This window comes from Molothrus ater, chromosome 3, assembly GCF_012460135.2.
Source record: "Molothrus ater isolate BHLD 08-10-18 breed brown headed cowbird chromosome 3, BPBGC_Mater_1.1, whole genome shotgun sequence".
In the NCBI taxonomy this organism is placed as follows: domain Eukaryota; kingdom Metazoa; phylum Chordata; class Aves; order Passeriformes; family Icteridae; genus Molothrus; species Molothrus ater.
In genome coordinates this window covers 62,046,338-62,072,363 of record NC_050480.2, presented here as the reverse complement: position 1 = coordinate 62,072,363, position 26,026 = coordinate 62,046,338, and the positions used below count along the sequence as shown (strand labels likewise).

The following is a 26,026-nucleotide window of genomic DNA, read 5'->3' as shown; positions in this document are numbered from 1 at the left end:
GCCTCAGTTGACCAGTTGACATCTTTCTTGTATTGAGGACCCCAGAGCTGGATGCAGCACTCCAGCTGGAGTCTCACCAGAGCAGAGTAGAAGGACAGAATCCCTTCCCTCACCCTGCAGGCCATACTGTTTTTTGATGCAGCCTAGGATGGGGTAGGCTTTCTGGACTTCAAGTGCACTTTGCCAGCTTGTGTTTTGCTTCTTGTCCACAAACAACCCCAAGTCTGTCTACCCAGGGCTGCTCTCAATGCACTCCCTGCACAGCCTGGATTTGGGCTTGGAATTGCCCGAATGAATCCAGGTGGAAGACCTTGCACTTGGCCTTGTTGAACTTATGAGGTTCACACAAATGGACCTCTGAAGCCTGTCCAGGTCCCTCTGGATGACATCCCTTCCCTCCAGTGTGTCACCTGCACCACACAGCTTGGTGGCATCAGCAAACTCACTAAAGGTGCGCGAAACCCCAGTGCCCATGTCAATAACAGAAACGTTAAAAGTGCCAATACCAACCCCTGAGGAGGAAGAAAGAAAATTCCTTGACTTTAAAGATTAATATTTCTTTGTTAGTTCTTTCCTTTATCTCCGTAATATCCTTGAAACAATATTAAACATTGAAGCTAGCAGGTATGATTTCAAGAAGTGCAGTTGTTTAACCAAAAATTTTGAAGTAAAGGGATAAAATGCTTTCAAAATCACATCTATATTTTCTCTTGCTATGTAAGGAAATCCCTTATGATTCTGACATCTGTGTAAGAGGAGCAAGCTACATAATACTATTTTTAGTAGTCTTTGTTATTACTTTGTCCTACTTTCTACTTTTCTCCTTTTGGAAACACGGTGAGATTTTTTAGAAAATAACTCATGTAGAAAGTCTGTATTATATTTTCGTTTGTTTGTGGATAAGTTTTAGTGTCTCTTCACCTTCATCTCTTCAGGAAGTGGAAATAAAGATCTAGTTCTGTCCTATAATTTCCATTTCATAAATCCACAATGCACCTTGCCATGTTAGTGTGATCTTCTAAGGAAGAGTTGCATTTCTACAGCATTTCATCTGTACACACCTGACAGAGTGCTGCCATTTCACATATCCAGCAGCTCCTGCACACAGCTGATTCCTTGAAGTGATGTGAGAAAATTTAATAGCAATTCTGCCTATGACAAATGAGAGGTAGATATACATAGACAGAAGTGGTGCAGACTTGTCCTTTTCTTCTGTATTTACCCCCTGTCTTGTGTGCCCTGCTGTTTGGTATTTACTCACCTCAAGTTCAACATGGCCCCAAAATCTGAGTGGTTGCTTAGTACTGAAGGAATTACTAGCAATGGGAAAAAACAAAGAGTACATTGATGTATGAAAAGAAAATATTCTCACAGAATAGCCATTTATCCAATGCAGTCCCACAAGGAGAAGTTTTGGTGGAACTGCATCTTTCACCAAGACAAGCAAAACAAAACATGTTGATGCATGGTAGCACAGTTTCATTTTTGACTAGAAGTCGTGTCAGGAATATGAAGTTTTCTACTTTTTATACAATTAATTAGCATGCTGCAATTTTCCTCTGTAATTGGCATACTTAACTGGATGATCTCCTGCTGTTTGAATGATTTGCAGCTTCCCATGTATTGTTTTTTGCTTGCTGAATCTCTACTGTTACTAAACTAAAAGCAGTCTAGTGAACAGTCTGTACTCTTTTTGCTACTGCTTTGCTCCTCTCATTTACTCTTTATCTGATGAAAATAAGAGCTCTGTGCTCAGAGGGATAATTTTCCCTTTGTTACCTGTTTAACAGCACTTAGGTTAACAGGTCTTTTGCTGATACACCTAACAGACCTCACACTGACCTATGTAATACTGCTTCATGCCACATGTTGGCCTTTTTTAATATAAATTACTGTGTCTGTAGTCAAGGAAATATTTCTTAATGATAAACTTAGAAGCACAGGCAATCTGAGTTTTCATGAAGTTCCTAATACAGCTTGACCTTCCTTTTGTTTCTTCTTCATTCCATTGTCACCATTAGACATGTCTTGGGATTCTGGGAACTCTTCTGTGACTTTCCTCTGCTAGGGAGAGTTGTAGGATAGCGCAAATAGTTCAGAAACATTTTGGATCATGTAGGAACATAATTTCATTCAATAAATATGTAAAATAAAATGGTAGTCAAAATACTAAGACTGGTTATAAGAAGGATGAGTTGTTTGAAAGAAGTCTTTGTTGAAAAGAGAAATTCAGTGTTTGACCTGAAACCTGAACACTCAAATTTGAAATTACATGGCTGGCAAACTTTCCTAGGATTATTTTGGCAGTCTCCATCTCAAAGTTCAACAAATGTCGGTACATAGCATATAATTAACAGCCTTTTTACATTTGCAATGCTGATGTGAATGTAGGATGTCTTTTAATGAAAAGTTTTCTTATTTAATTTCAAAAAGAAAGTGTTCATGTGATAGTGGACTGTGGCATGAAAATTGAAAAATTCTCCCATAGCTGTACCATACAAAAGCAGTAGTTAATTACTCATTTAGTACTTGATCTAAAAGGTGTTATTTTTTAAATTAACAGAGTGGTTGGCACATAAACCTAATTCAGTTCATACACAGCATAACATAAACTCAGTAAATAGTTACCTGTTATTTAATGAAACTTAATCAAGAAACAACCACCTGTTCTTTTTTTCTTTCTCTTCCTTTCTTGCTCTTGCTCTTTCTTCTTTTTTTTTTTGAGTGTGTGCTGTCTACATCGCTGTTATTTTAATTATTAATAATAATAATTTAATTTTTAAATTTTATTTTCCTTATTCACATTTTTGTGAAATTTATCAATTCACCATTAAAGTTAATGAAATTGTTGGAATGCTGTCAAAGAAACTTCCTGATCTTTCTGTCTAAATATACTTCACCATTACATTGCCTTCTAATATTAACATAAATATTATTTTTGTCCAAACATGTCATTCTACCTATGGATTGAGCTACAGTACTGTATTTTTACATAATGTTAGAACACCATTTAAGGGACATCTGCTATTGGAATTGTGAAAATATTTCTACTGGTACTGCTAGGAAAGCATTTTTTTCTAATATCTGACCTGTCTGTTTGGAATGATATTAAACATCAGACTGGGATGGGATTGTTCCACAATTGATTTTTAATATTATTTTATATTATTTATCTAGAGTCTTGGTGAAGTTTATACTTCAGCTGATGTTCTGACAATGGAAGAATGTAAAGTAGAGTCATTATCAGTAGAACCAGATCAAAAAGTTGCATGTATTTGGTTACAGGTAAAAGCCCAGTGACAGAATAGCTGGAGTAGAGAGAAGAGATAAAAATCAAAATGCAGTGAAATTGTGGAAGAGACTGGACCAGGCTAAAGGATGGTGTTGTAAATGGAAACAGTGTAGATGAGAAGATGTCATAAACCTATCACGTTTTCAGCACTATACCCTAAAACATTGTAATAAAAACATTGATAAAAGCACTGATACCCTAAAACATTTGCTGTTGTATGTAAGAGTGATTTGTGTTTCTCCTCCTGCAAACATACCATTCTAGGTGAACAGTTTTGTATCTTGGTAGAATATACCTCAGTAACCAGTGAGAAGTGCAGCTTTCATTGAAACTAGAAGTTGAAGCATTTCAAAGTCATCTTATTTTACTGCTGACAAGTATTTTTTTAACTCCGAGCAATTGTCTTGGATATGGGAAGGGGAAACACCTCTATATATGATTTCTGGTTTGTTCTAATCTATTTATGCTTTTGCTTTTTAATCATAGGTTTCTGTGCTCGAGAGGCAGATATTTGACTTCCTTGGTTATCAGTGGGCACCCATCCTCGCAAATTTTATACACATTATTATAGTCATTCTTGGCTTATTTGGAACCATCCAGTATAGACCTCGTTACATAACAGGAGTGAGTATTTCATTTCATTTACTTACTTTGATGTGCATGTGGGGGAAAAAAAAAAAAACCTAAACAGAAAAACACTCCAAACTGCATCATTCTTAAAGCAAATAGAAATCTTATTTTAGTTTAATTTTCTTCTGTAGCATTTTGACATTTACTTACTTCGCTTTTGGGACACCTGCAATAATCAACTGGTAACAGTCTCCAAAATTTAAAAGTCAATATGGTCATTAAGTGCATGACAATATGAACTTTCAAGTGGAGTCAGCTTAAGGAATTACAATGTCTTCAGTATTAGGGGAATTTAGAGCTAGTCTAAATGTTAGCTGTAACTTTCCTAGATACACTGGACCTCCCCAACAGAGGCGTGATTCATTATAGTTACTCATTATTGTTATTAACTTCTGTTGCTAGAGTGCTTATCTGTTATGTACATGCCTCCTAGAATTTATAATCCAACCTGAAGTGAGGTATGATGTTATGGTAAGAAATAATGGACTGAGGGCTCCAATATGAAAATAAGGATTTGGACCTTAATTAACATTTTTAATCCATTTCTTTCCTTATTCAGCTACCCCTTATACACAGACTTAGTATGTCTGTACTCTCTGGCACAATGCAGTATTAATTAAATTCTCTTTTCATACTCTGGGTTTTTGGAGTTTTTGCCATTTGTACTTCTACAAAGAGAAAACAATAGCAACTCTGAAAATCATCATTCAGAATACCTTTTGTTAGATTTTCATAACAATCTTTAATTACTGTCTGAATTGATTATTAATTCATGTAAAGCTTGTATACATTTGAGAGACAGGAGTTGAAAAATTTGCCCATACACAGCCATATTTTCATGTCAGATGAAAACAAGGGGATCTTAGAATGATAGAATGGTTTGCATTGGAAGCAAGCTTAGAGATCACCTGGTTCCAGGCTGGCAGGGGCACCTTTCAGTAGGCCAGATTGTTTTAAACTCCGCTCCAACCTACTCTTGAGCCCCTTCTGAGAATGAGGAATCCACAACTTCTCTGGAAAATGTTTTCTAGTGTCTCACCAGCCTCACAGTGAAGAGGATTTCCTAATATCTAATCTAAACCTATTTGCAGTTTGCTCTTTCAGTTTAAAGTCTTTACCCCTTGTCTCTGTTAACTCCACTGAATCTGTACCTCTTCTGCAAAGTCCCTCTCTTAACTGTTCCCTCATACACCAGTAGTCACTCAGAATAAAGAAAAATTTTGCTTCTACCCCAGTGCTACCATCCATATTACATTACTGTGATGCTGGGAGAAATACATTAACATTTGTGTCTGTGTTTCTGTCTCTGTGATCTCCTGTATGCAGAAAATTTGTATCCACATGTGTGATTCCTTTATGCATGCACACAATTTAATATATTCCAAAAAATTTACTATCAACATTGATAAGTATGTGGAAAGCCTTAAATATTTAGTTTTCCTTCAAGTTACAAAACTGGGAGTCATTTGAACTGGAGTCTCCTTTCTTTTCTGGGACTCTGACCAGTACAAGAGACTTGAAAATAAAAATGCAAAATTCAATCTGTTAAAGAAAAAGGGTTAAATGTTCATCCCAAGACTATTCTGTGGCATAAAACAAAGCATGGGCACAAATTGGATAACTGAGCTAAACAAAAAATTATATTTAAATGGCCTGCTACTATGATAAGTGAATTGTGAATGGGGAAGAGCACCAACTTTATAAATTGAGTGTGTTCACATGAGTTTCTGAATGATGTGGTTGTGCAACACTGTTCTAACTAATTTTCGCACACATCTTTCTTAGAGCTCACCCCAACTGTGGAGCCCATCTGGCTTTGTGAGTTTGCCTCTCTGCATCATCTCATTGATTTGGATTGAACCAATCTAATATCCAACTGTCTTGTTTTGAGTTTATAAAAGACACCTGAATATGCCAGTTATCATAGACTGTTTGAATAAGAAGACAATAATAAAAATCTCATCCTTTATTTAGTTGAATCAACAGAGGAGCTCTGTGGCCCACAGTAAAACAAAGACATGAACCTCTTAGAGCAGGTCCAGAGGAGGACCATGAAAACAGTCAGTGGGGTAGAACATCTATCCTCAAGAGGCAGGCTGGGAGAGTTGGAATTGTTCAGGCTGGAGAAGGGAAAGCTCTGGGCAAACATTATTGTAGCTTTTCAATATATAAAGGGGACTTACTTACAAGATAGACAGAGAAGGTCTTTTCACCAGGGCCTGTAGTGACAGAAAAAGGAACAATAGGCCCAAGCTGAAAGAAGGCAGGGTTAGATTGAACATAAGGAAGAAAATATTTACAATGAGGCTGGCTAGACACTGGAACAGACCAGAGAATTTGTGTATGCCCGATCCTTGGGAGTGTTCAAGGCCATGTTGGATAGGACTTTGAAAAACCAAATCTAGAGAAAAATATCCATGCCAATGGCAGGGGACTAAATGGTTTTTAAAGGTCCCTTCCAAGCTTGTACCTGGTCACATTAAGTCTGTGAGAAAAGGATAGATTATTAGTGGTACATTACTTAACATGTAATTGCTGCTATACATGTGAAAAAAAAAAAAAACCAAACAAAAAAACAAAGAGAAAGAGGCAATTACCTTATGTCTCTGCTTCTTGCAGCATCATCAGTCTGCCAAGCCATTAGGCCCCAGAGAGTACAGTTGAGCTAATCTATGTCTTTTTAAAGACTAGATATGGTCAATTGCTCAGCACACCTAGTGGGATCTACTTAATGTCTTATATGACAAGTATCCCTGACTCTCCCAATTCAGATTTGGAATATTTCTGTTTTAAATTGAAATTTATTATCTTCCTTTCTTAAAAAAATGTTTAAAGTAGCACATGAAGATGTGCAGCAGTTCATCTCCCATATGTAGATACCAGGATACTATCCAACGACTGTAATCATGCCATGGGAAATTGTAAAGCCTCTGAGCTACCTTTCTGAATTTTAAAGACAGTCTCCATATGGTGAATTATTTGGCCAGGATTTTTGGGGAGAAAACATTTCAGATGACTGTTTTGCTAAATCTTGTTAAGAGAACCAATTTTCAGGTAAAACAGTTATAATAAAAGGATTCTTATGCTTAACATTTTTAATAAGTGAGTTCTGGCATTAATACACCTTATTGACATAATTTGATTTTTCTTCCAGGTAATGGTTTTATTTATAATAGGAAAGTCTGTGTACTCAAGCTCAGCACAGAAATTGTTAAAAAATATATTTTCACAGAATCCCATAGTGGGTGAGGTTAGAAGGAGTCATTTGAACTGGAGTTTCAATGATCCACAGTGGATCATCTGGTCCAACTTCCCTGCTCAAGCAGGGTCATCCTAGAGCTCATGGCACAGCATTGCATCCAGATGATTTTTGAATATCTCCAAAAAGGGAGACTCTGCAACCTCTCTGAGCAACTTGTTCTACTGCTCATTCATCTGCACAATAAACAAGTTTTTCCTCTTATTTTACTTCTGCCTTCTTTATAACGGTTAGGGGAAAAATTATGTGTAAAACCATTTAACAAAAAGGATGATGAAATTAAATAGAATAGTCATTGTGCATTCTTGTCAGCCTGCAAGACACAAAATTTTGAAGTCTGTGAAGTCAGACTCCTACCTGAATCTGCTCTCTGTAAAAGGTTTTCTTAGGAAGTACTTCTCCATTCTGAGACAAACCATTCAGTGTTTCTGCTTAATTGTACTTACTGTGTTGCAACTGAGATGTAGACATTTATTTATAGAAGGAGGCACACAGACATTACTTCTCTGCTCTACACAAGTTTTCAGAGCAAATGATAATTTGCGAACATAAGCAATAATTTTCTGCATAATCATTTTGAGCTAATGCCCAATAATATTATAAGTACAATTAAGTAAATGACCTTGAACATTTTAGTAGTAGCTCTGTCTGGTGGCTGTCACAGGAGGCTGGGAATCAAGATTCTGCTTCTGTTTCAAGCTGTGCCATTGGAAAGATGACTTGTTTGTTCAAGTTTGTTCAAGCACACATAATAATATTCTTCAGTTTCTTCCTTGATTCAGTAGTTTGTCATGGATAAAAATGAATGGGAAAATTTTTCTGTTGTTTTTAGAATCATAGAACCATACAATGTGCTGAGTTGGAATGAACTCTTCAGGATCATTGAGTTCAATTTCTGGCCCTGCACAAGACACCCCAAGATTCACACCATGTGCCTGAGAGCATTGTCCAAATGCTTCCTGAACTCAGACAGGCTCGTGCTGTGACCACTTCCCTGGGGAGCCTGTTGCAGTGTTCAACCACCCTGTGGGTGAAAAACCTTTTTCTGATATCCAGCCTGAACTTCCCCTGTCTCAGCTTTGTGCCATTTCACTAAATCCTGTCACAGGTCACCAGAGAGAAGAGATCAATGCCTTTCCCTCCACTCCTCCTTGTGAGGATACTGAAAACCAAAATGAGGTCTCCCCTCAGGTTCCTCTTTTCTAGGCTGAACAAACCAAGTGACCTCAGCTCCTCTTCATAAGGGACTACAGACCCTTCCCCATCCTTCTACTGTTCCTTTGGATGTTCTTTAATAACTCAATATCTCTTTTATATTGTGCTGCCCAAAACTGTGCACAGGGTTCAAGGTGAGGCCTGCCCCAGCTCAGAGCAGAGCAGGACCATCCCCTCCCTTGCCCAGCTGGTGATGCTGTGCCTGATGCCCCCCAGGACACGCTTGGCTATCCTGGCTGCCAGGCCACTGCTGACTCATGCTCAGCTTGCCATTGAACCAGGACCCCCGAGGTCCCTTTCCATGGGGCTGCTCTCCAGCTTCTCCTTCTCCAGTCTGTGCACACAACCAGGGTTGCCCCATTCCAAGCACAGAATCTGGAACTTGCCCTTGTTAAATTTCATATGGCTGGTGATTGCCCATTTCTCTAATTTGTCAAAGTCTCTCTACAGGGCCTCTCTGCCCTTGAGGGAGTTGATGGCTCCTCCATCAACCTAAGTTTGGTGTCCTTGCCAAACTTAGTATATCGTTGTGTCCTTCATCCAAGTCATAAATGAAGATATTGAAGAGCACAGAGTTGAGGATGGAGCTTAGTGAAGGACATCAGCCTGATGTCACCCCATTCACTATAATCCCTTGTGCCCAACTCTTGAGTGTGTTGCTCACCCATCACATAACACAATTATCTAGCTGTGAACTTGATGCTTTGCCCAGAAGGTTTCTGTGGGAGACAGTATCAAAATCTTTGCTGAAGTCCAAAAAGAATCCATTTCCTTGCATTTCTAGATTAATGAGATGGATTACCCTGTTGTAGAAGGAAATTAGGTTTGATAAGCAGGATTTTCCCTTCATGAAGCCACGCTGGCTGTGACTGATGACTGTGTTGTTCTCCAAGCATTTTTCAATATCTCCCAGAATAATATTTTCCATTATTTTAACAGATACTGAAGTGAGACTGACAGACAAGTAGTTTCCAGGGTCCTCCTTCTTGCCATTTTGAAAATTGGGACTATGTTAACTAGCTTACAGTCAACTGGAAGTCAACCTCTCTGGATTCCCAAGACCACTCAAAAATCATCCAGAGAGGCTTTGAGGTGTCATCAGCTAGCTCTTTGAGGAATCTGGATTAATCTCATCAGGCCCCATAGATTTGTAGGGATCCAGCTGGAGCAGCAGATCCCACAAAAGTTCAGGATCAGCTGGGAGCTGATCATTCTCACAGTCATGGTCCTCCATCTCAGGGCACTGAGACTCTCTTGGCCCATCCTCCATGTTGAAGACAGAGGGAATTAATGCATTAAACACCCCTGTCTTGTCTCTGTCCCTTTTGTGTTCATACCTATATATTCATTTCTGTATTTCAATGTATTTAATGAATAGATTATTTCTATTACTCACATAGATTTCTGATAATTTTATTTTTAATGTAAGTAACAAAACAGTTAGCTATTATATCTACTATATTTCAGAGAAGACCAGCCCCTTAGACTTCTATTTCTGGCACAAATGGACTTGAAAAAACAATTTCCTGCACCTATCACTAATTCCAGCAACCAAATGATTAAATTTTAGGAAATTCTGTCATTCTATTTACTAAAATCTTTGCTGAATGTGAGCTAGAAGGCAAGCTGAAGAAGACTGAAGTAAATCCACCTAAAACTGGAAATGTTACTTGTATGAAACATCTTTCATTATCCATGCTGTTCTCAGTATAAAAAATTTCAGGATTTATTTGTTTCACTCAGGTAGAAAATAGTGTGATGGAAGGTGATTTATATTTTAGTACTTACAAGCCAGATCAACCAGGAAGTGTGTGACCACAGTTATATTTCCATCTTAGTAAGAAAATCTGTGTCAGTGAAAAGTAATTACTAAAATGTCAGGAGTAATCCAAATATACACCTACCCAATGAAAAAGTTAAATACAAACAAACAAAAGACGTATCTCAGGGATAAGCAATGAAAGATAATGATGACAGAATATTAATTTCCCCAGATTTCATAGAATTCTAGGAATTAAACTTCACATGTGCCTTAAACAGGGAGGGACAGAACAGCTTTTTTATTTGAGAACTGCATGTGTATTAAGATGTTCTTACACTTGGGAAGGAAAGGGAAGGTCATCATCCATTCGTTTCAAGTGGCTCTATCATAAGCACACTACCATTACATTTTCAATCAGAAAAATCAAAGAGATTCAGAAAACACAAATGATGCAAGATCGAGGAGGTGACAGCACCCCCCAAAGTGGCCATTATGGAAAGCTCTGCCTACATATAAATAGAACAAATGTTAAGGTGAAATTTAAACAAAATAGTTCCTCAATGCTTACTCGTTTTATTCTTGGGGCTGTTAATTAAAAATTAGATATGTAAATCATTTTTCTTCAGCTGAAAAAAAAACAGATGAGTTTTTAGAAACAGAATTATGTCTAGTCATCAACTAACAGTGACTAAGATATTAGTGGTCACTGTGCCTCCAGAAAGATCAAGAAACAAACATTTTTTACTAATCCTCATCTTAATGGAAAACCAATGAATGATAGAATCATTAAGATTGGAAATGACCTGTATTATCATTGAGTCCAACCATTAACCTAATATGGCCAAACCCACCACTGAACCATCTCTCTAAGCACCATATTTACACTTTCAGTAGAATGTTGCTTTAGCATCCCTGTAAACTCCCAAATTAAAGAGGAGACAAAGCAAGGGAGAAACAGCACACTTGTATACCTAGTTAGTAGAGATAGTTAACTATAATAAACATTTCTGTGAAAGGTTGTGTCTGATGAAGTAAATGGAGATATAAAGTTGCTAAAACTATAATGCAGCATAGGATTGCATTGAAGTAAATAAAAGCTTTAAAGTGAAAAATGTGTGACCAAGAGGATAAGGACAAAGAAAAAATACAAACTAAAACTAGAAAACTTAAAAGAGGACTAGTAAACCTTGCAGAAACATGCTTGGGACACTGGTAAAACTCCATAACATGAATTAAGACAGTTACAGTGCTGGAGAGTCCACCTCAGCCCTGAATTAGCTTTGCTTCATTCACGGCTTAATTTTTGTTATGCCAGATAAATTGATGCTAATGAAGCACTGGTATTTTATGGTGTACTAGTTTCTGCATAGGGGCACTTTCTTGAAATGCTTTCCATGCCATGAATAGCAGCATAAATTCTCTTTGACATTTTCCATGATAAGTATTCAATATGTTAGCGTTCTTTTCACTCCAGAATTTATACTTAGTATTTTGGTTGAAAATACTTGCTCATTAATATGTTTGTTCAATAAAAATGTTTGTCAAAGCTCTTCTTAAAAAATGTCCTTTATTCTGGTCACCTTTTCAGTAGTCCTTCCTCAAGTCTTGTCAGTGTTTTCTGAAATATCTCCATGTTCAGAAATACCAGGAACAAGAGCACGTTATTGCAACTTTTTTCTCTTAAAAATTCTCATAAAAGATTAGTGATACTTTGGATGCCAAGGAAGAGTAGAGTTTGAGATTCTTTTTATAGTCTGTCCTTTTACTACTGATGCTATCTCCATACAAATGACCTTTGTAAACTTGGCTGACTGTTATTTTATTGGAGGTTTTCGCTCACGTCTGGGAGATGCTGTGAAAAATGAGTAGGGATGTAAGTAGAAGATTGCCCTTTGGACTTTGAACAACATATGCTGAAAGGGATTTGATTCACAGGGAGGTATGCTGTTTAATAGAGTGCTTTTGCTGCTGTTGTGTTAAAAGACTAGATTTTAGTATGCTGTGGATTCAAATATACTTTAATTTATACTTAAAAGGACAAACTCAGCAGTTTACTTTTGTAACTGAATCTAGCCTGCTTTAGGGTAGGGATGAGAATGTGAAGGGAATAGAAGTTTCTGAATAGCTAGCTGGTCAGTGTCATAGCACTAATCCAAATTTTGAGTCTAATGGCTAACACGTACAGAACTTGATCAAACAAAAGCTTAACTTTTCCAGTGTTCAAAAAGTATTTCCTTCTGTATGCTTATCCATTAGCTTATTGGTGGAGTATTAAATACATGTTTTTAAAAAATGATCTTGTTTTTTACCTGTCAATCAGTCCAGAAAGTTGGTCTAAGATTTGATGACCCTGGGCTTTTGACCTCTCCTTATAGATATATTTTGATAACTTGCAAGAAATCTCAATGGATTTCAAATTCTTAAGCCCTGGAGATTCAGCTAAGCCTTGAATAAATATGTTCAAGAATCACTTCCAGTATAATATTATACAGAATGCATCTGTCTTGACTGTATGGAAGTTGATGAAAGAAGATAGTCTACAGTAAATTTCTCTGCATTTACTGTCATTTTTTGGCTCTTTATTTTAAACTTTTCTTATTATTTAGGATAGAGTATTTTTCCCTGTAATTGTCTGGGTGAAGTTTGACTACTTTCATCTGCTCTCTTCACTGGGACTTATTTAGGTGTGAGGCATTGAGGGTACAAATAATTAATCTAAAGGAAATTATGTAAAGGATGGCTCTTCTTTAAAAAGTGTAAAATATTCTTTGAAGATTAAAGAGCACTCAGACAGTAAATCTGCCAGCTCTAGGAAAGCACAATGAAAAAAAAAAAAAACACAAACCCCCTGCTGATCAGAGAACTAGTCAAGACATAAAAAGGAAGTGATCCCCATATAAGAGCTCTTTAGTCTTTCTCTAAGTTTTGTGTAGGACATTACTTTCTCAGAAGTTCCCTGCTGTCAGAAAACAGTTCTAAAGAGTAAAAGAAAAATGGCCAGACTCCAAGAGGCTTTTTAAAAACCAAGCATTTTAAAAACACAGTATACTCTTCTCCCTTATTTGAACATGAAATCTATTTGACTCTTAGAGCCACTGATTCCTGAAAATTAATTTGATATATTTTCAGAAAGTACGATTAAAGACACTCTGGACAAGACTCTAGTACAGAATTTACTTGAACAGTTCTGCATGGAGTTTTGTTTTCCTTCAGACTGAGATGGATTTTCACTAATTTTCAGAGTGTTTTTTAAGTTTTCCATTATAAAAAAGTCCTTTTAAAGACACTTAGCTAATACTGTTTTTTAAAGTGATTAAAATGCTGATTATTAGAAGATCAAAGATTATAATTTGCATCATATAATTAAGTGCAGCTTTGGTTCCCAGGAAATTTTATGCAGAACCCTGTTCAGTGACTGATACTTTCAATTTAAATCCACAATTATTACTCTCATGACAGTTTTGACTACAGTAGAATTCAGCTACATTCATCCTTTCCTATAGGTTTTATTCCCTTACAATGAATTGTATTCACATTTAAAAAGTAGCCATTCAAAGTGGCTCTCCCTCTCCCATTCCACAGAAAAGGAAGAGGTTTTCCAGGGAGTCGCCACTGAGAAGTAAAGTTCCATGTAGAACTGAAAACAGTGTATGATGAATATTGTACTTTATTTGCATTCAAACCAGAGACATCACCATGGAAAGTTGAAAACATGAAGTTCCTCTGCATTTAGTTTTTTTCTTTAGAATAGATCCTCTGTTGTCTCACTGTAATAACAAGTGTGGTTTTTTTCCACAGTGGGGTCTATGCTTCGTTTTTTTCTTTTTTTTTTTCTCTTTAGAAGAACTAGCAACCCTTTCTGTTTAAATAATGTCTAATAGGCTGAAATAATGTCTAATAGGTTGAAATACTATAAAGAGCATTGAGAATGAATGACTTAGCTGATGAAGTCTTTAAACAGATAGGTAAAGGAATAGATTAGAGATGAAGTCCATGGGGTTTGCTACCTCTACCTAAACTGCAGTGGAAACATTAAAATTCTCTTAAGCACCCAATAGCCCTGGCCAGTTAGACATAATTAAAAATAAAGCAAGGATAAAGTAATGTTTCCACTGCTCTGAGATTACCTCTGTAGTTCGGTGCTGAATATTTCTCTTTATCTAGCGTAATCAGGTTTCCTTGTATTTCCCAGATTTACACCTGTATTTGTCACTGTGGATTTTCACATTGTTTATTTAGTATTTTTTTCTACTTGCTGTATATTAATTATGCTGACATTTGATTGTCTAAAAGGTTATATCTCTATCTTGTTATCTTTTATGTGTTTATAGCATGCATTCATGGAGATATCTGTCCACCTCAAAGATTTTAATGTCTCTGCCCTTGTGTGATGCTACTGGAGTAGGGAAGTATTCTCCCACACTGCTTTAGAACATGGGGGCTGAAATATTAGAGGTCTGAGAAATTTTCTCATTATCAGATGAAAGGCTGTGACAGATAATCATGTGAATCCATTTCTCTCAAGTTACAAGCCTGTGTTTTACCCAGTGCATCCAGCAAGCATAGGGGTGCTGCAAACTGTCAGTAAAGTCTCGGAATAAAGACTGGAATCACAGCTACCTAACAGTGAGGAAAAAAAAAAAAACCCAAAAAAAAGAAAAACAGTCTTTGGGCAGTATCTCTCTGTCCCAGCTGTTAGCTGTGCCCCATAAAATCACTCCCCTCTGCTGGGATGGGGAAGTGAATTGAACGGGTAAAAGTGAGAAAATACATGGGTTGTGATGAAGACAGTTTAAGATATTAAACAAAATCTGCACATGCAAGCAAAGCCAACAAATTCATTTGCTGGTTCCCATGGACAGGGAGGAGCTCAGCCATTCCCAGGGAAGCAAGGGTCCATCATGCCTAAAAATTATTTGGAAGACAAACGCTATCACTCCAAACATGCCCCTCTTCCCCTCTTCCCCCACATTATATACTGAGAATGATGTCATATGGCATGGAGTGTTGCCAGGGTCACTTGGGGTTGGCTGTCCTGGCTGTGTCCCCTCCCAACTTGCTGTGCACTCCCAGCCTCCCTGCTGGTGGGCTGGGGTGAGAGGCAGAAAAGGCCTTGAGGGGCTGCCAGCTCTGCTCAGCAACAACAAAAACATCTTTATAGTAAAAACACTGTTTTCAGCACCAACCCAAAACATAGCTTCATACTAGCTACGCTGAAGAAAGCTATCCCAGACAAAGCTGGTACCTTCTTTCAGCAAGGGAAAAGCTGCTAATGCCTGAACCTGGTTTTGTGATAACTTTTGTCAGACTCCGTGGCTATTGCAATGGCTACTGGTATCCCTTGTTGTGCTTCTTCCAAGGGACTAATATATTTTAACTAACATCTTATAGCACAGTGACATATACATTAGAAAAAACAGGAAACATTGCCTTTAGTCCAACTATCTGCTCAAATCTCACATTCCTCTTTTGTGCTGCCTCTCCTTTGTAACTGGCTCTGGGCTTGTTGTGAAATACCACCACAGAACAAAAACTCTGCTGCTGCTCTTCTTTCTATTCCAGCTCCTTTTGTACTTCTGTCTCCCCCTAATCTCTGCTAATCTCTACATGTATATTTGAAAAGACATTGTACTGCGTGTAGCTAAAATGATGTTTTGGCTTTCAATTAAATGAAGTCTGAGCAGCCCTGCTTACCAGTACCGAACTGAAACCAAGTTCTTCTGGCCAACTGATTAAGATTTATGAAATCTTAGTAATTTGAATGAAGCTGACTTTAGTCATAGTTGTCTTATATCTCTGCACAGGATGACCTGACAGTACCTGGAATCCACCTTCATATTTTTTCCAAGAGGTTTTTTTTTCTAAGAAATGTGGCTGATTCTATTTTGTGAGCTTCATTGTCACCCTGAGGTTATGCTACAAGAAAGGTGCATTGAGAATCACACAAAGCTATACTACCCTATTCATTTACAAATCCCCATTTCCAATTCTGAGAGAAGATGGAGATGCTTTTCTTCAGTTATATTCCAAATGTGGCCTTTTTTTTCCCATCTGAACAAGAACCTACTTAAAAATCATTTGTAAATCTTGTCACGAATCTTCATTTCAGAACTTCAGAGATGTTTTTCTCTTTCCATCTGTACTTCCCTTTTAAAATTTTTGTTGTTTTCATTATTGTTTTCAACTCCCAAAGCTCCACAAGAAACAGGGCATGGTACTTCTTTCAAGTTTTGCCTGTTGCTGTGAGAACATTACCAGTAGAGATACATTTTCTGAATGACACTGAAAGGCAGGATAAACAATGAGTAGAGCTGTAAAATGCACTATTAAGCATGTTCCAAAATTTCCAATGCTCCCTACCTCTATAATTTAGCCGTCAAGGGCGCTATTTATTTGCATTTTGTTTTATGGGTTATTATGTATATTAGGCATAGAAGTTAATGCTACATAGAGTCACATTGGTTAGATCATAGCGAAGCAGCATTTTACGTGCTATGAACTCAGCAGGTAAAATTTGAATTATAAATGCCTCTAAGGACAGAATTTTGCATATCAATATAAATTTTTCTTCTATACAAGTCTAGTAAAGTAACATTTTAGTTCTACAATTAAATGGTATGATTCCCCCTATACCAGTTCAAGCAACCAATAGTGCTGCTGCTCAGTTTGGTTCCTAGCTGTAATTTCATAACCATTTTCAATCATCCTGTTTGTTACATTTCTATTTATTTATTTATTATATTAAGCTCTGCAGCTGTTTTCATTGATTTCAGTATCAATTTTGGGTGAATGAGACATAAATAATTTTGGGTTTCCTGTTGTTTTTTATCAGCTAGTAGGCCAGTTAAAGATTCTGTGCTGACTGTACTCTGAAACCAGTGGATGTTTTTCCTTTCATTTATGGCTCACAAAATCAAACATTTAGCTGGTGGGTTTACTGTCCAACTAGAAAAAAGGCAGAACTCATTAGAAATATCTACAGAAGTTTTCAAGTTTATTAAATCACCATCTTTTGGAAGAGCATATATGTTGTTCCTTGGATAAAAATTTTGTTAAAGGATAGCATAATGTAAGTAATGCATAAACAAGCATGTGTCCTTTGCTAAATTGTTTGAATAGGCGATAAATTTCAAAACAAAATAATGAATTTTAAATTGGCATCATTTATTTTATCATCTCAGTGTTAATCAGTTTGACTTTTTTAGTCTAGATCTAAAGTAATCTTCAAAATGTTTCTGTTGTGAGTAAAAACCAAAAAGTTATTCATAGCCTATGGCACTGAGCACTCTACATATTTAATTTTGCATCTCCCTGAAGAGCAAATTCCTGTTTGAAATTTAATGTTGAAACAAGGCTGTCACAAATTTTATTTATGAGTTTTGTTTTACCTAGGTACTGCTTCTACTTTCTGTGAAACAAGAAGCACTCTCCTGTCTTTACTCTTTTTGAAATACGTATTCATAGATTTGAAATATTTTTAGTGGCATAAATGGTACAAAGGTTTTGGGTCCTACGCCTCTTAGTTGTCTTGTTAAGCCAATTTTTTATTTCTTACTGATGCTCTGAATTTTGTGGCAAAATTAGATCCTATTTCTGTCTTAAGAGACTTGCCCTTATAATAAATTTAATTACTACCAATATTAATGCATTCGTCTGAATGTCTTAGGGTGATTGACAATGCTTTTCTCTCATAAATATGTCATTGTTAAATTCACATAGGTGTAGACACGATGTGAATAAGCAGCCTTCTGTTTCTAAAATCCATTGCTGTTTCAGTGTGAGTAGTCTCTTTGACAACTTTATTGACACTGACTTTTTACCATTTGATATTTGAGTTCTAAGATAACAGATTCTAAAAATGGCCAGCTTTATTTATGGTCACAAAAGGCCTGGAAACAGGCACTGACCATGGAATGAGGTAAAAAGTTTTGATTCTTGTATGCTGTGATTTGCACTCAATTGTACTTTAAAAGATGTGCATAGTAGGATGATTCCTGCACAAACCTCATCACAGAGAGTCTGTAGAAACTCAAAAGCTCTGGTTAAGTCAGGGAAGTGTTGTGAATGTTCATGCATGACAATGACTGGGAATTTTAAATACAATGTTGCCTTTCCCATAAAACTAGTCTTCATTCCCCTAGTAGGAGAGATGATGAGACTCTCAGATTTATCCTTTTCTGTCATCTGGGAAACAGAACTGCCAAGTTCTGGCATTAAAAATCATGAGGACTGAAACACATTGAAATACATGAGGATTTTTTATTTTTTATTGCCTTAAAGGAGTGTGTATCACCAGAGTGATCCTGAGAGTAAAATCAAATAAATAGAATATGGACTTAGTGACACTGTATTACTCCTGGCCCTGTTTCTCTATAGAAAACCTTCATTTAGTAGTTGCAAAATCTAATGGATGTTCTCTCCTCACTGTTGAATAGCTTAGGTAACTGTATTAGATCTTGTGCTCCTTAATGTAGGCAATAATGAGATACTCTGTCATATCTTCTCTCCTGGACTTTGCTGTGGTGCAAATTCTCTGCTCACTTCCCATTCTCAAAAATGGAGTCTACACTCTTCTGCTGCCTATGGACCTGTGCTGTAGTTAACCTATCTGTAAAAATTATTTTTTCAAGGTTCAACTCTGGGAGTTTTTTGTGCATTCTCTTTTTTCATTTCTTTTAATCCTCTTATCGGCCTTTGTGTCTCTGTTGAACTTTTTTACAAGTTCCTCTGATAAGTATCATAGTTTTTCATCATCTTTCAGCATCAGTTGTGTTTTGGAAATTCAAGTTTTCCTTCCTATCTCTACAAACCAAATGGGATAGCAATTTTTCTGTTTGATTGGTTTTGGGTTCTTTTTTGTTTGTTTTTTTGTTTGTTTGTTTGTTTGACTGCCTCCTTGGCATAATTACTACTTCTTATGACTGGGTTATTCCCCACTAATTTCCTCTGAGTCTGGTTCCAGTATATATTGTACATGTTGAACATAACTGACTTCAGTTCTACATCTGAATTTTGACTTATATATTCTGGACAAAGTGTTAGACTCCTTGAGTTTCACATTGTTTTAATCCTCAGGTCATTAAAAGAATTCTGATGGTATGAGCTACAAAATATTGTCTTATGATCAGAAATCTAGAGTGCTCAGTCACATATTCCCAAGCAGTTTGGGGTACATTAGAGAACAGTATGTTGGACAGACAGTATTTTTAAATTAGTTGCCTAATAGTACCTATGTATTTTGACACTATTTGAATGGCAAATTATTTCAGTATGTGTATGTGCTTTTCAGATATCCCATATCAACTTTGACATCTAGCAACTATACAGGTTTAGCCCAACAAATACTGCAATTTGCTTTTATTACCTGTAGCATACATTTTCACAGAAAATGGCATGTATTGCTGTTAATGGTTAGGATTTGCTTTCATCAGTCTCTCTCTGAAATCTGGGTGGAGATAGGAATGCTTCAAGATGCATTTGTTTGCTAATTGAACCATGAGTTTACCTCATGACAGAAGCAAAATAATTCTCATTCACTAGCATTTTTCATTTGGTTTTGTTATTGCTTGAAGCCTAATTTTATTACAATTTAAATTTGGCATGGTAATATATTTGTTTTGACAATGAATTACGTTCTACCAAGATAATTCAACTCTACCTCTGTGGGGGGGCTAGTAGGGGAAAGTAGAATTACTCAGTACAATAATGACTGTTCAGCTGAGATATGAGGGAAAGAGATCTAAAGCTCTGTAGGCTTTGAATTGCTCCTACACATCCTGGGTTGGTGCTGTATTATAAGGCAAATTTCTTGATGACTTCTGTTTAGTTACTTTTTTACACTTTTTGGGTTTAGTTTGTTGGGTTGGTTTCTCTTTTCTTCAATACACTTTGAAAACAAACCTCAAATGTGAGATCTCATTTTGCCTAATTGGAAAAGGTTGTTTTTGTTCTTTTTCTTTTTTTGGACACGGGAGGGCAGCTTTGGTGTTAAATATCCTGTGGGGAATTGTTTGCAAGTTTGAGTGGATTTTTAAGTGAGGTTTTAGACTAAGTAACTGTAGCATTTGTTGCTTCCTATTTCATTTAAATCTATCAAGTTGGTCGCAGTTGGATCCTGCTGTTACTTGAATGGGAGGACAGTTTCCATTTCTTTACAGTATAACCTTTATCCTGAAGGAGTACAAAAATCAGAGAAATGATAGTCCTCTTCCTGTAGGGCTTGACTCTCAAAAAATAATCTATCATCTGTCTCTCCATCATTTTTATGTAATCTATTTGAAGCTGCATGGTGAGTGCTGGGTGCTGAATGTCAATGACAACTGTGTTAAGACAGCCAGAAATATTCATTAATATGCCTGTGCATAGTTTGCTATTTCATTTCACTGATACTTGGAACTATTTCTTCTCACTTATTAAAAAGCATTTACACTTATCAATGGATTCTTTTTTGAGAACTTATATATGGAAATTAATGACTTAGTAGAATATATTTATTTATATTCCTCAAAGATCTAATGCCTGTTAGGACTTGTTAGCTGATCAGTATAGCATAGACAGGAAATCAAAATACTTTTTTGGATCTTTTATACCAAAAGTAAAAACGCTTTTCAAATTATTCAAAGTGGTTGAGGTTTGCACCAATTCTTGTGAAAAGAGGGTTGCTCCCATACCTTTAAGGACAGGATTATGGCAGGATGGGTAAAGACCTTGATAAGATCTGCATAAGAGATTTGCCAAGAAGACCAGTGACATCCTGGCTTGTATCAAGAAAGGTGTGGCCAGCAGGACCAGGGAAGTGATTGATTCTCTGTACTCAGCACTGGAGAGGCCACACCTGCAGTATCATGTCCAGTTTGGGGCCCACACTTCAAGGAAGACATTGAGGTATCAAAGTGTGTCCAGAGAAGGGCAATGGAGCTGATGAAGGGTCTGGATCACAAGTCTTATGAGGAGCAGCTGGGAGAACTGGGGTTGTTTATCCTGGAGAAAAGGAAGCTCAGGGGTGACCTTGTTGCTCTCTAGAGCTGCCTGAAAGGAGGTTGTAGCAAGATGGGCGTTGATATTTTCTTCCAGACAATTAGTGACACGATAAGAGGACGTGGCCATAAGCTAAACCAGGGGAGGTTAAAGTAGGATGTCAGGAGGAATTCCTTCACTGAAAGGTTGTTAAACATTGGAATAGACTGCCCAGGGAGGTCATGGAGTCACTATCCCTGCAGGCATTCAAGAAACAACTGGGAGTGGTACATTGTACCATGGTCTAGTTGACAAAATGGTGGCCAGTCAAAGGTTGTACTCAATGATCTTGGAGGTTTTTTCCCACATGATTCTGTGTGTCTCATAGGAGACACGGAGAAAGATAGGAGAGCCATGCTGAGTTCTGTCTTATTAGGTCTCCCTTTGAAGCTAGAGTGCACTGCTTCCAGTTTTACTTCTAATTACCAAACCCAAGAAAACCACATGACAAGGGGACATTTGGAAAAGCATTAAATGAGTGTGCTATTCTGCAGTGAAATCTGATTCTCACCTGTCTAAGGCTTCCTTGCTGTAAAGCTTCTGTGAGAAGTAGCATGGTAAGAGAATGGAGAATGACATCGCTAACGGTTTTAACTATTTGAAGTCTTCCTGAGCTATAGATGAAATATTTATACCTACCAGAAGGAGAAATGCTATTAATACACTCCTTATGAAAGGCTTTTAGTTAATAGTTATGTGTATGCTGTGGTTGTCACCAGTGAAAATGGAAAGCTTTTAATATACATAACAGATAACACTTGTAATTGAGATTCTCTTTCTTTCCTTTCACTAATCCAGGGAACAACATCTTAAGTAATAAATAGCTGCAGTTTTAAAATGCTTCTCCAATTGTAAGTTTTCTCTCTCTGTATGTCCTTCCAGAATAAATACATATGCAAAAATTTGCCTCTGCTTTTGCCAAATGAGGAGAATTTTGCTGTAACTAAATTATATGTGACCTCAATTTGATTCTAGTAAAAATTGTGGTCCTCAAAATGCCAGGCATTACTTGAATATTAACTTCTACCTTTTTCTTTAAAAGTTCATTTCTTTTATTTGGAAGAATAAAATGTGTACAGAATATCACTATTTTAATAGTTTCCACAGCCTTTAGCAGGTATCACGAGGATTGTAACAAGATACTAAGAATGTTAAAAGTAAAAAAAGGTTAGTGTTGATGCTAACATAAGATCTAATTAGGAGTTTTTAATTTCACTTCTACCTGAAGTAGAACTACCTGTTCTTTAATTTTCTATGAATAGACAGCTGTGTGGAGTCATGAGATGCTTGCTGCAGTGAACAAAGATATTCAGACAACTAAGTAATCAATCCTACATACACCTACATGCACCTTTTAACTTTCTATTTATCAGCAAAACACTGAACTTAGCAGAATTAGATATGAAGATAAGTGTGACGATGTTTGGAGAATTGTGGTTATAAATTCTTATCCACAGTCAATATGATTGACTGAAAAGAGAATTTCTGCTGGAATTTATTATAAAACTAACACAGAACAGAAAAAACAGCTTCTCTTTTTAAATAAAATCAAATTTAAATGCAAACCTACAATGTGAGAGGATTTTTTGCCTACTGAGTTTTCTAACCCTCATAAACAGAATGATAACTTTGCATTTCAGATATATGGAGGATGTGCACTTGTAGCAGGGATTCTGAAGATATCTTACCAAACCAATATATCTGGCCAATCTTGCAAAACCACTTTTGATAATATTTATGCAACATATGAAATAATTTATATTGCTCTGCATGTCTTTCCTTCCTGGGAGTATTCCTTTAAATTACCTTAATAAGCATGAAACTTCAAAACTGAGGGACAAAACAATCCGATGATTATAATCCTGTACATTTCAATATTAGTTGAAGTTGAAAGCAAATCCTACATTCATGTGGAATATTCTTAGTTCACTGTATCAATTTTTCACATAAGTAAAGCAGCTTTGCTTTCATGTGAGTTCTGAAACAACCTGAACAACAGAACTAGGTACTATCTTCACCAAAACTACAGAGAGGAATAAAGTATTACTGTTAAGTTTGGTATCTAGAAGCCAACAAATCAAGAAATTTTCTTATATGAGTATGTAGAATATATTTACAAAGGTACCTTTTGATTATTTGTGATGTAAAAATGTCCAGCATACAAAATTTTGTTTCTGAGCATTTTCAATTTTGTAAAGGCATTTCTGAGCATTATCACCTACTTAAAAGAGTAATAAATTATATGTTATATGGAAAATTGCAGACTAATTTCACACCTTTTAGTTTAACTAAGCTTTCTTGTCAGAATGCTGGGATTTGAATTATCACACAGTAAAATGCACAGTCTGTAAAGTTGCTCCTGTTAATGTCATTATTAATCACTTTTGTTGCAGTAAATTCTAAGTGCTAACCAAGAAGGTGCTCTGTTGTGCTAAGCAGTGTATAAATGGAGCGATGGTGGGATAAGATAGTCACTGGGAGAGAGAAGTTAAAAGTGAGAGAAGATAGCAATCACAGAGAGAAAGGCAAGAGTAAACCTGAATGAGGAGACACCTGTGTTTTATGGCAGATGTATACCAGACTGCCATTTTGCAAAGAGATCCCCCATTTAGATCCTAACACCTAATGACCATGCACTAGGTGAGACTGGATTTTTGTTATGGTTTCCTGTGACTGTCAAATTCCCTCAAGACTCTGGAAGTGGGAGCATCACCCCATGCACACTCTCAGCATGCTGAAAGATGCTGCTGGAACAGAAGAGAAAAGCATTGGCATGCAGAGGCTCAGCACAGGGGATTCTAGTCATAACTGCAGAAAAGTCTCAGACTCTGATTCCCTGTCTGGCTTCTTTCTGTGATTGTAAATACAGGAAAGTCCCTCTGAAGTTTTACCTCATTTGCCTGGGGAACAGAGAGGGATCACTGTGACTCTGACCAGTGTCTGCCGTTTGAAGCCTGCAGGGGTACAATTATTATGGAAGAGTTTATCGATTATCTTAAAAATAAAAGCTTGCAGATAAGGGTCTTTACAGCTTTGTCTCCTTTTCTAACAAGATGACATGTTAGATGCCACACACATTATTAAATGTCTAGCCTCTATCAGATACAGGATGTCACAAAGAGATGACACAGTTATCACAGGCCAGCAGACACGAGGATTTAAAATCCTTGTCTGGATTATAGCCCTGGTGTAAATACATGGGAAGCTATTGCTTTCAGTGGAACTTAACTGAATGTACCAGCTAAGAATTTGTTGTTAAGGGCTAAAAGTAATGCTGATAAGAAGGGATTTTTTTTCCCCATGGTAAATGAAAAGAAACAACAACACCACCACCAAATTAGCAGCATAACTGGAGGAGTACTTGTTTTAGAGCCTGAAAATAACCAGTATCTATTTTGTCAACACCTTCCTCCCTCTCAAAAATCTCATGATATTTCAGGTGCAGAATTTAGTTCAGGACTTGCTTTTTATTTTTGTTACATGAATTTAATTACACGGAAAGAGGCAACTTGATAGCATTAAAAATTAAGTCGTATTTTTTTATACTCCAAACAGCCACGAGCATACTGTAATTGACATCTGTGTTAGCATCTGCATTATAACCTGACAGGTAGCTCATCCTAGGCCAATAGGTGGAAGAGTGGATTAGTTCCAATAGTAATGGATGTAAATTTTCCATGACAGAATCTTTGGCCTGTATGCAACATATAGTCTGATCAAAACAGGTATTTTTACAGCACTCCATACTGTAGTTGCTAAGTGCTTGACAAATATTTCACATTATCAGCATTTTAAAACTGAGAAAATTAGGTCATGTTTCTGAAAAAGAAATATATAGATAGAAGCATAACACCTTTCTTCCAGCATAATCTGCTACTTTAGCAAGATTTTTAATATATATTTTTCTTTGTTCTTGTTTTTAGCAAGATTTTTAATATATATTTTTCTTTGTTCTTGTTTTTTCTCTTCTGTTTGCTTCTTATTCTATTTTTTTTAATAGAGGAAGTTTCATAACATCATTACAAACACTGGTAAAATAATTAAGTTTGGGTATGTAGTGTCTGTTAGACAGCCACTGAATTTAATAAAACCAAAACCCAAAGTTCCTTCTTCAATAGCATAACATTTATCATTGCATTTTGTTCTGCCAGCTATCTCATGCTTAGTGAGTACTTACGTTCCAATGATTCCAATGGACTTTGCTTGAAGTTAATCATTTATATTTACATGTATTTTCAAGTGAGGATCAAATTTATCATGCTAGTTTAAAGCATTCAATAACAAAAAAGTCTAGAGGATCGTTGCCCATGCAATAGATATTACCTGACGATGACCCCAGAATTCCTTCATTTATTGCTCTTAACTGAAGCTGTTTGATCCTGTCGTAGAAGAGAAATGTTTAGGAAATCTTTGATTTGTCCTCTTTAAATCTGTAAAGGCTCAGACCTACATTTTGGATCCAGTGTGAAATTCCTGAGCATGCTGTGTACATGTTTTCAGTTCCAGCTTAATATGTTTTCCACTTTTCTTATCACATAGAAAAATGTACTGCTAAATTTTGCACTGTGTGGAGTTTGCTGAAGGGTAAACACAAATGGACATTCAGGAGTGATGTATGGCACAGTGAGAGAGAGTGTATAAACACAAGTAAACAGTTCCACAGCAGCCCCACTATGGGTCATTAAGAAATGAGAACTTTGCAGAGAAGTGACCATAAATTGCAGCATTGTGTCTCTGATTTTTAGCCCTTGAAACCAGTGAACTGTGAGTCAGACTTTATCATTTATGCATTTGGGTGGCAAAAGGGAAAATACCAGGTGACATGAAATTAAACAGAACAAATGAATGCATG

At 36.6% G+C, this 26,026-nt stretch overlaps 1 protein-coding gene across 3 annotated transcripts in view; it reads left to right on the top strand.

Moving 5' to 3' along the window:
* NKAIN2 (sodium/potassium transporting ATPase interacting 2) overlaps positions 1-26,026 on the top strand; it is a 525,471-nt gene that overhangs the window by 230,019 nt on the left and 269,426 nt on the right. For all 3 annotated transcript variants that reach the window (XM_054514433.1, XM_036404578.2, XM_054514432.1), the window contains exon 2: positions 3,779-3,916. In XM_054514433.1, the coding sequence (XP_054370408.1) occupies positions 3,779-3,916 (138 nt within the window). The remainder of the gene's footprint in view (positions 1-3,778; positions 3,917-26,026) is intronic.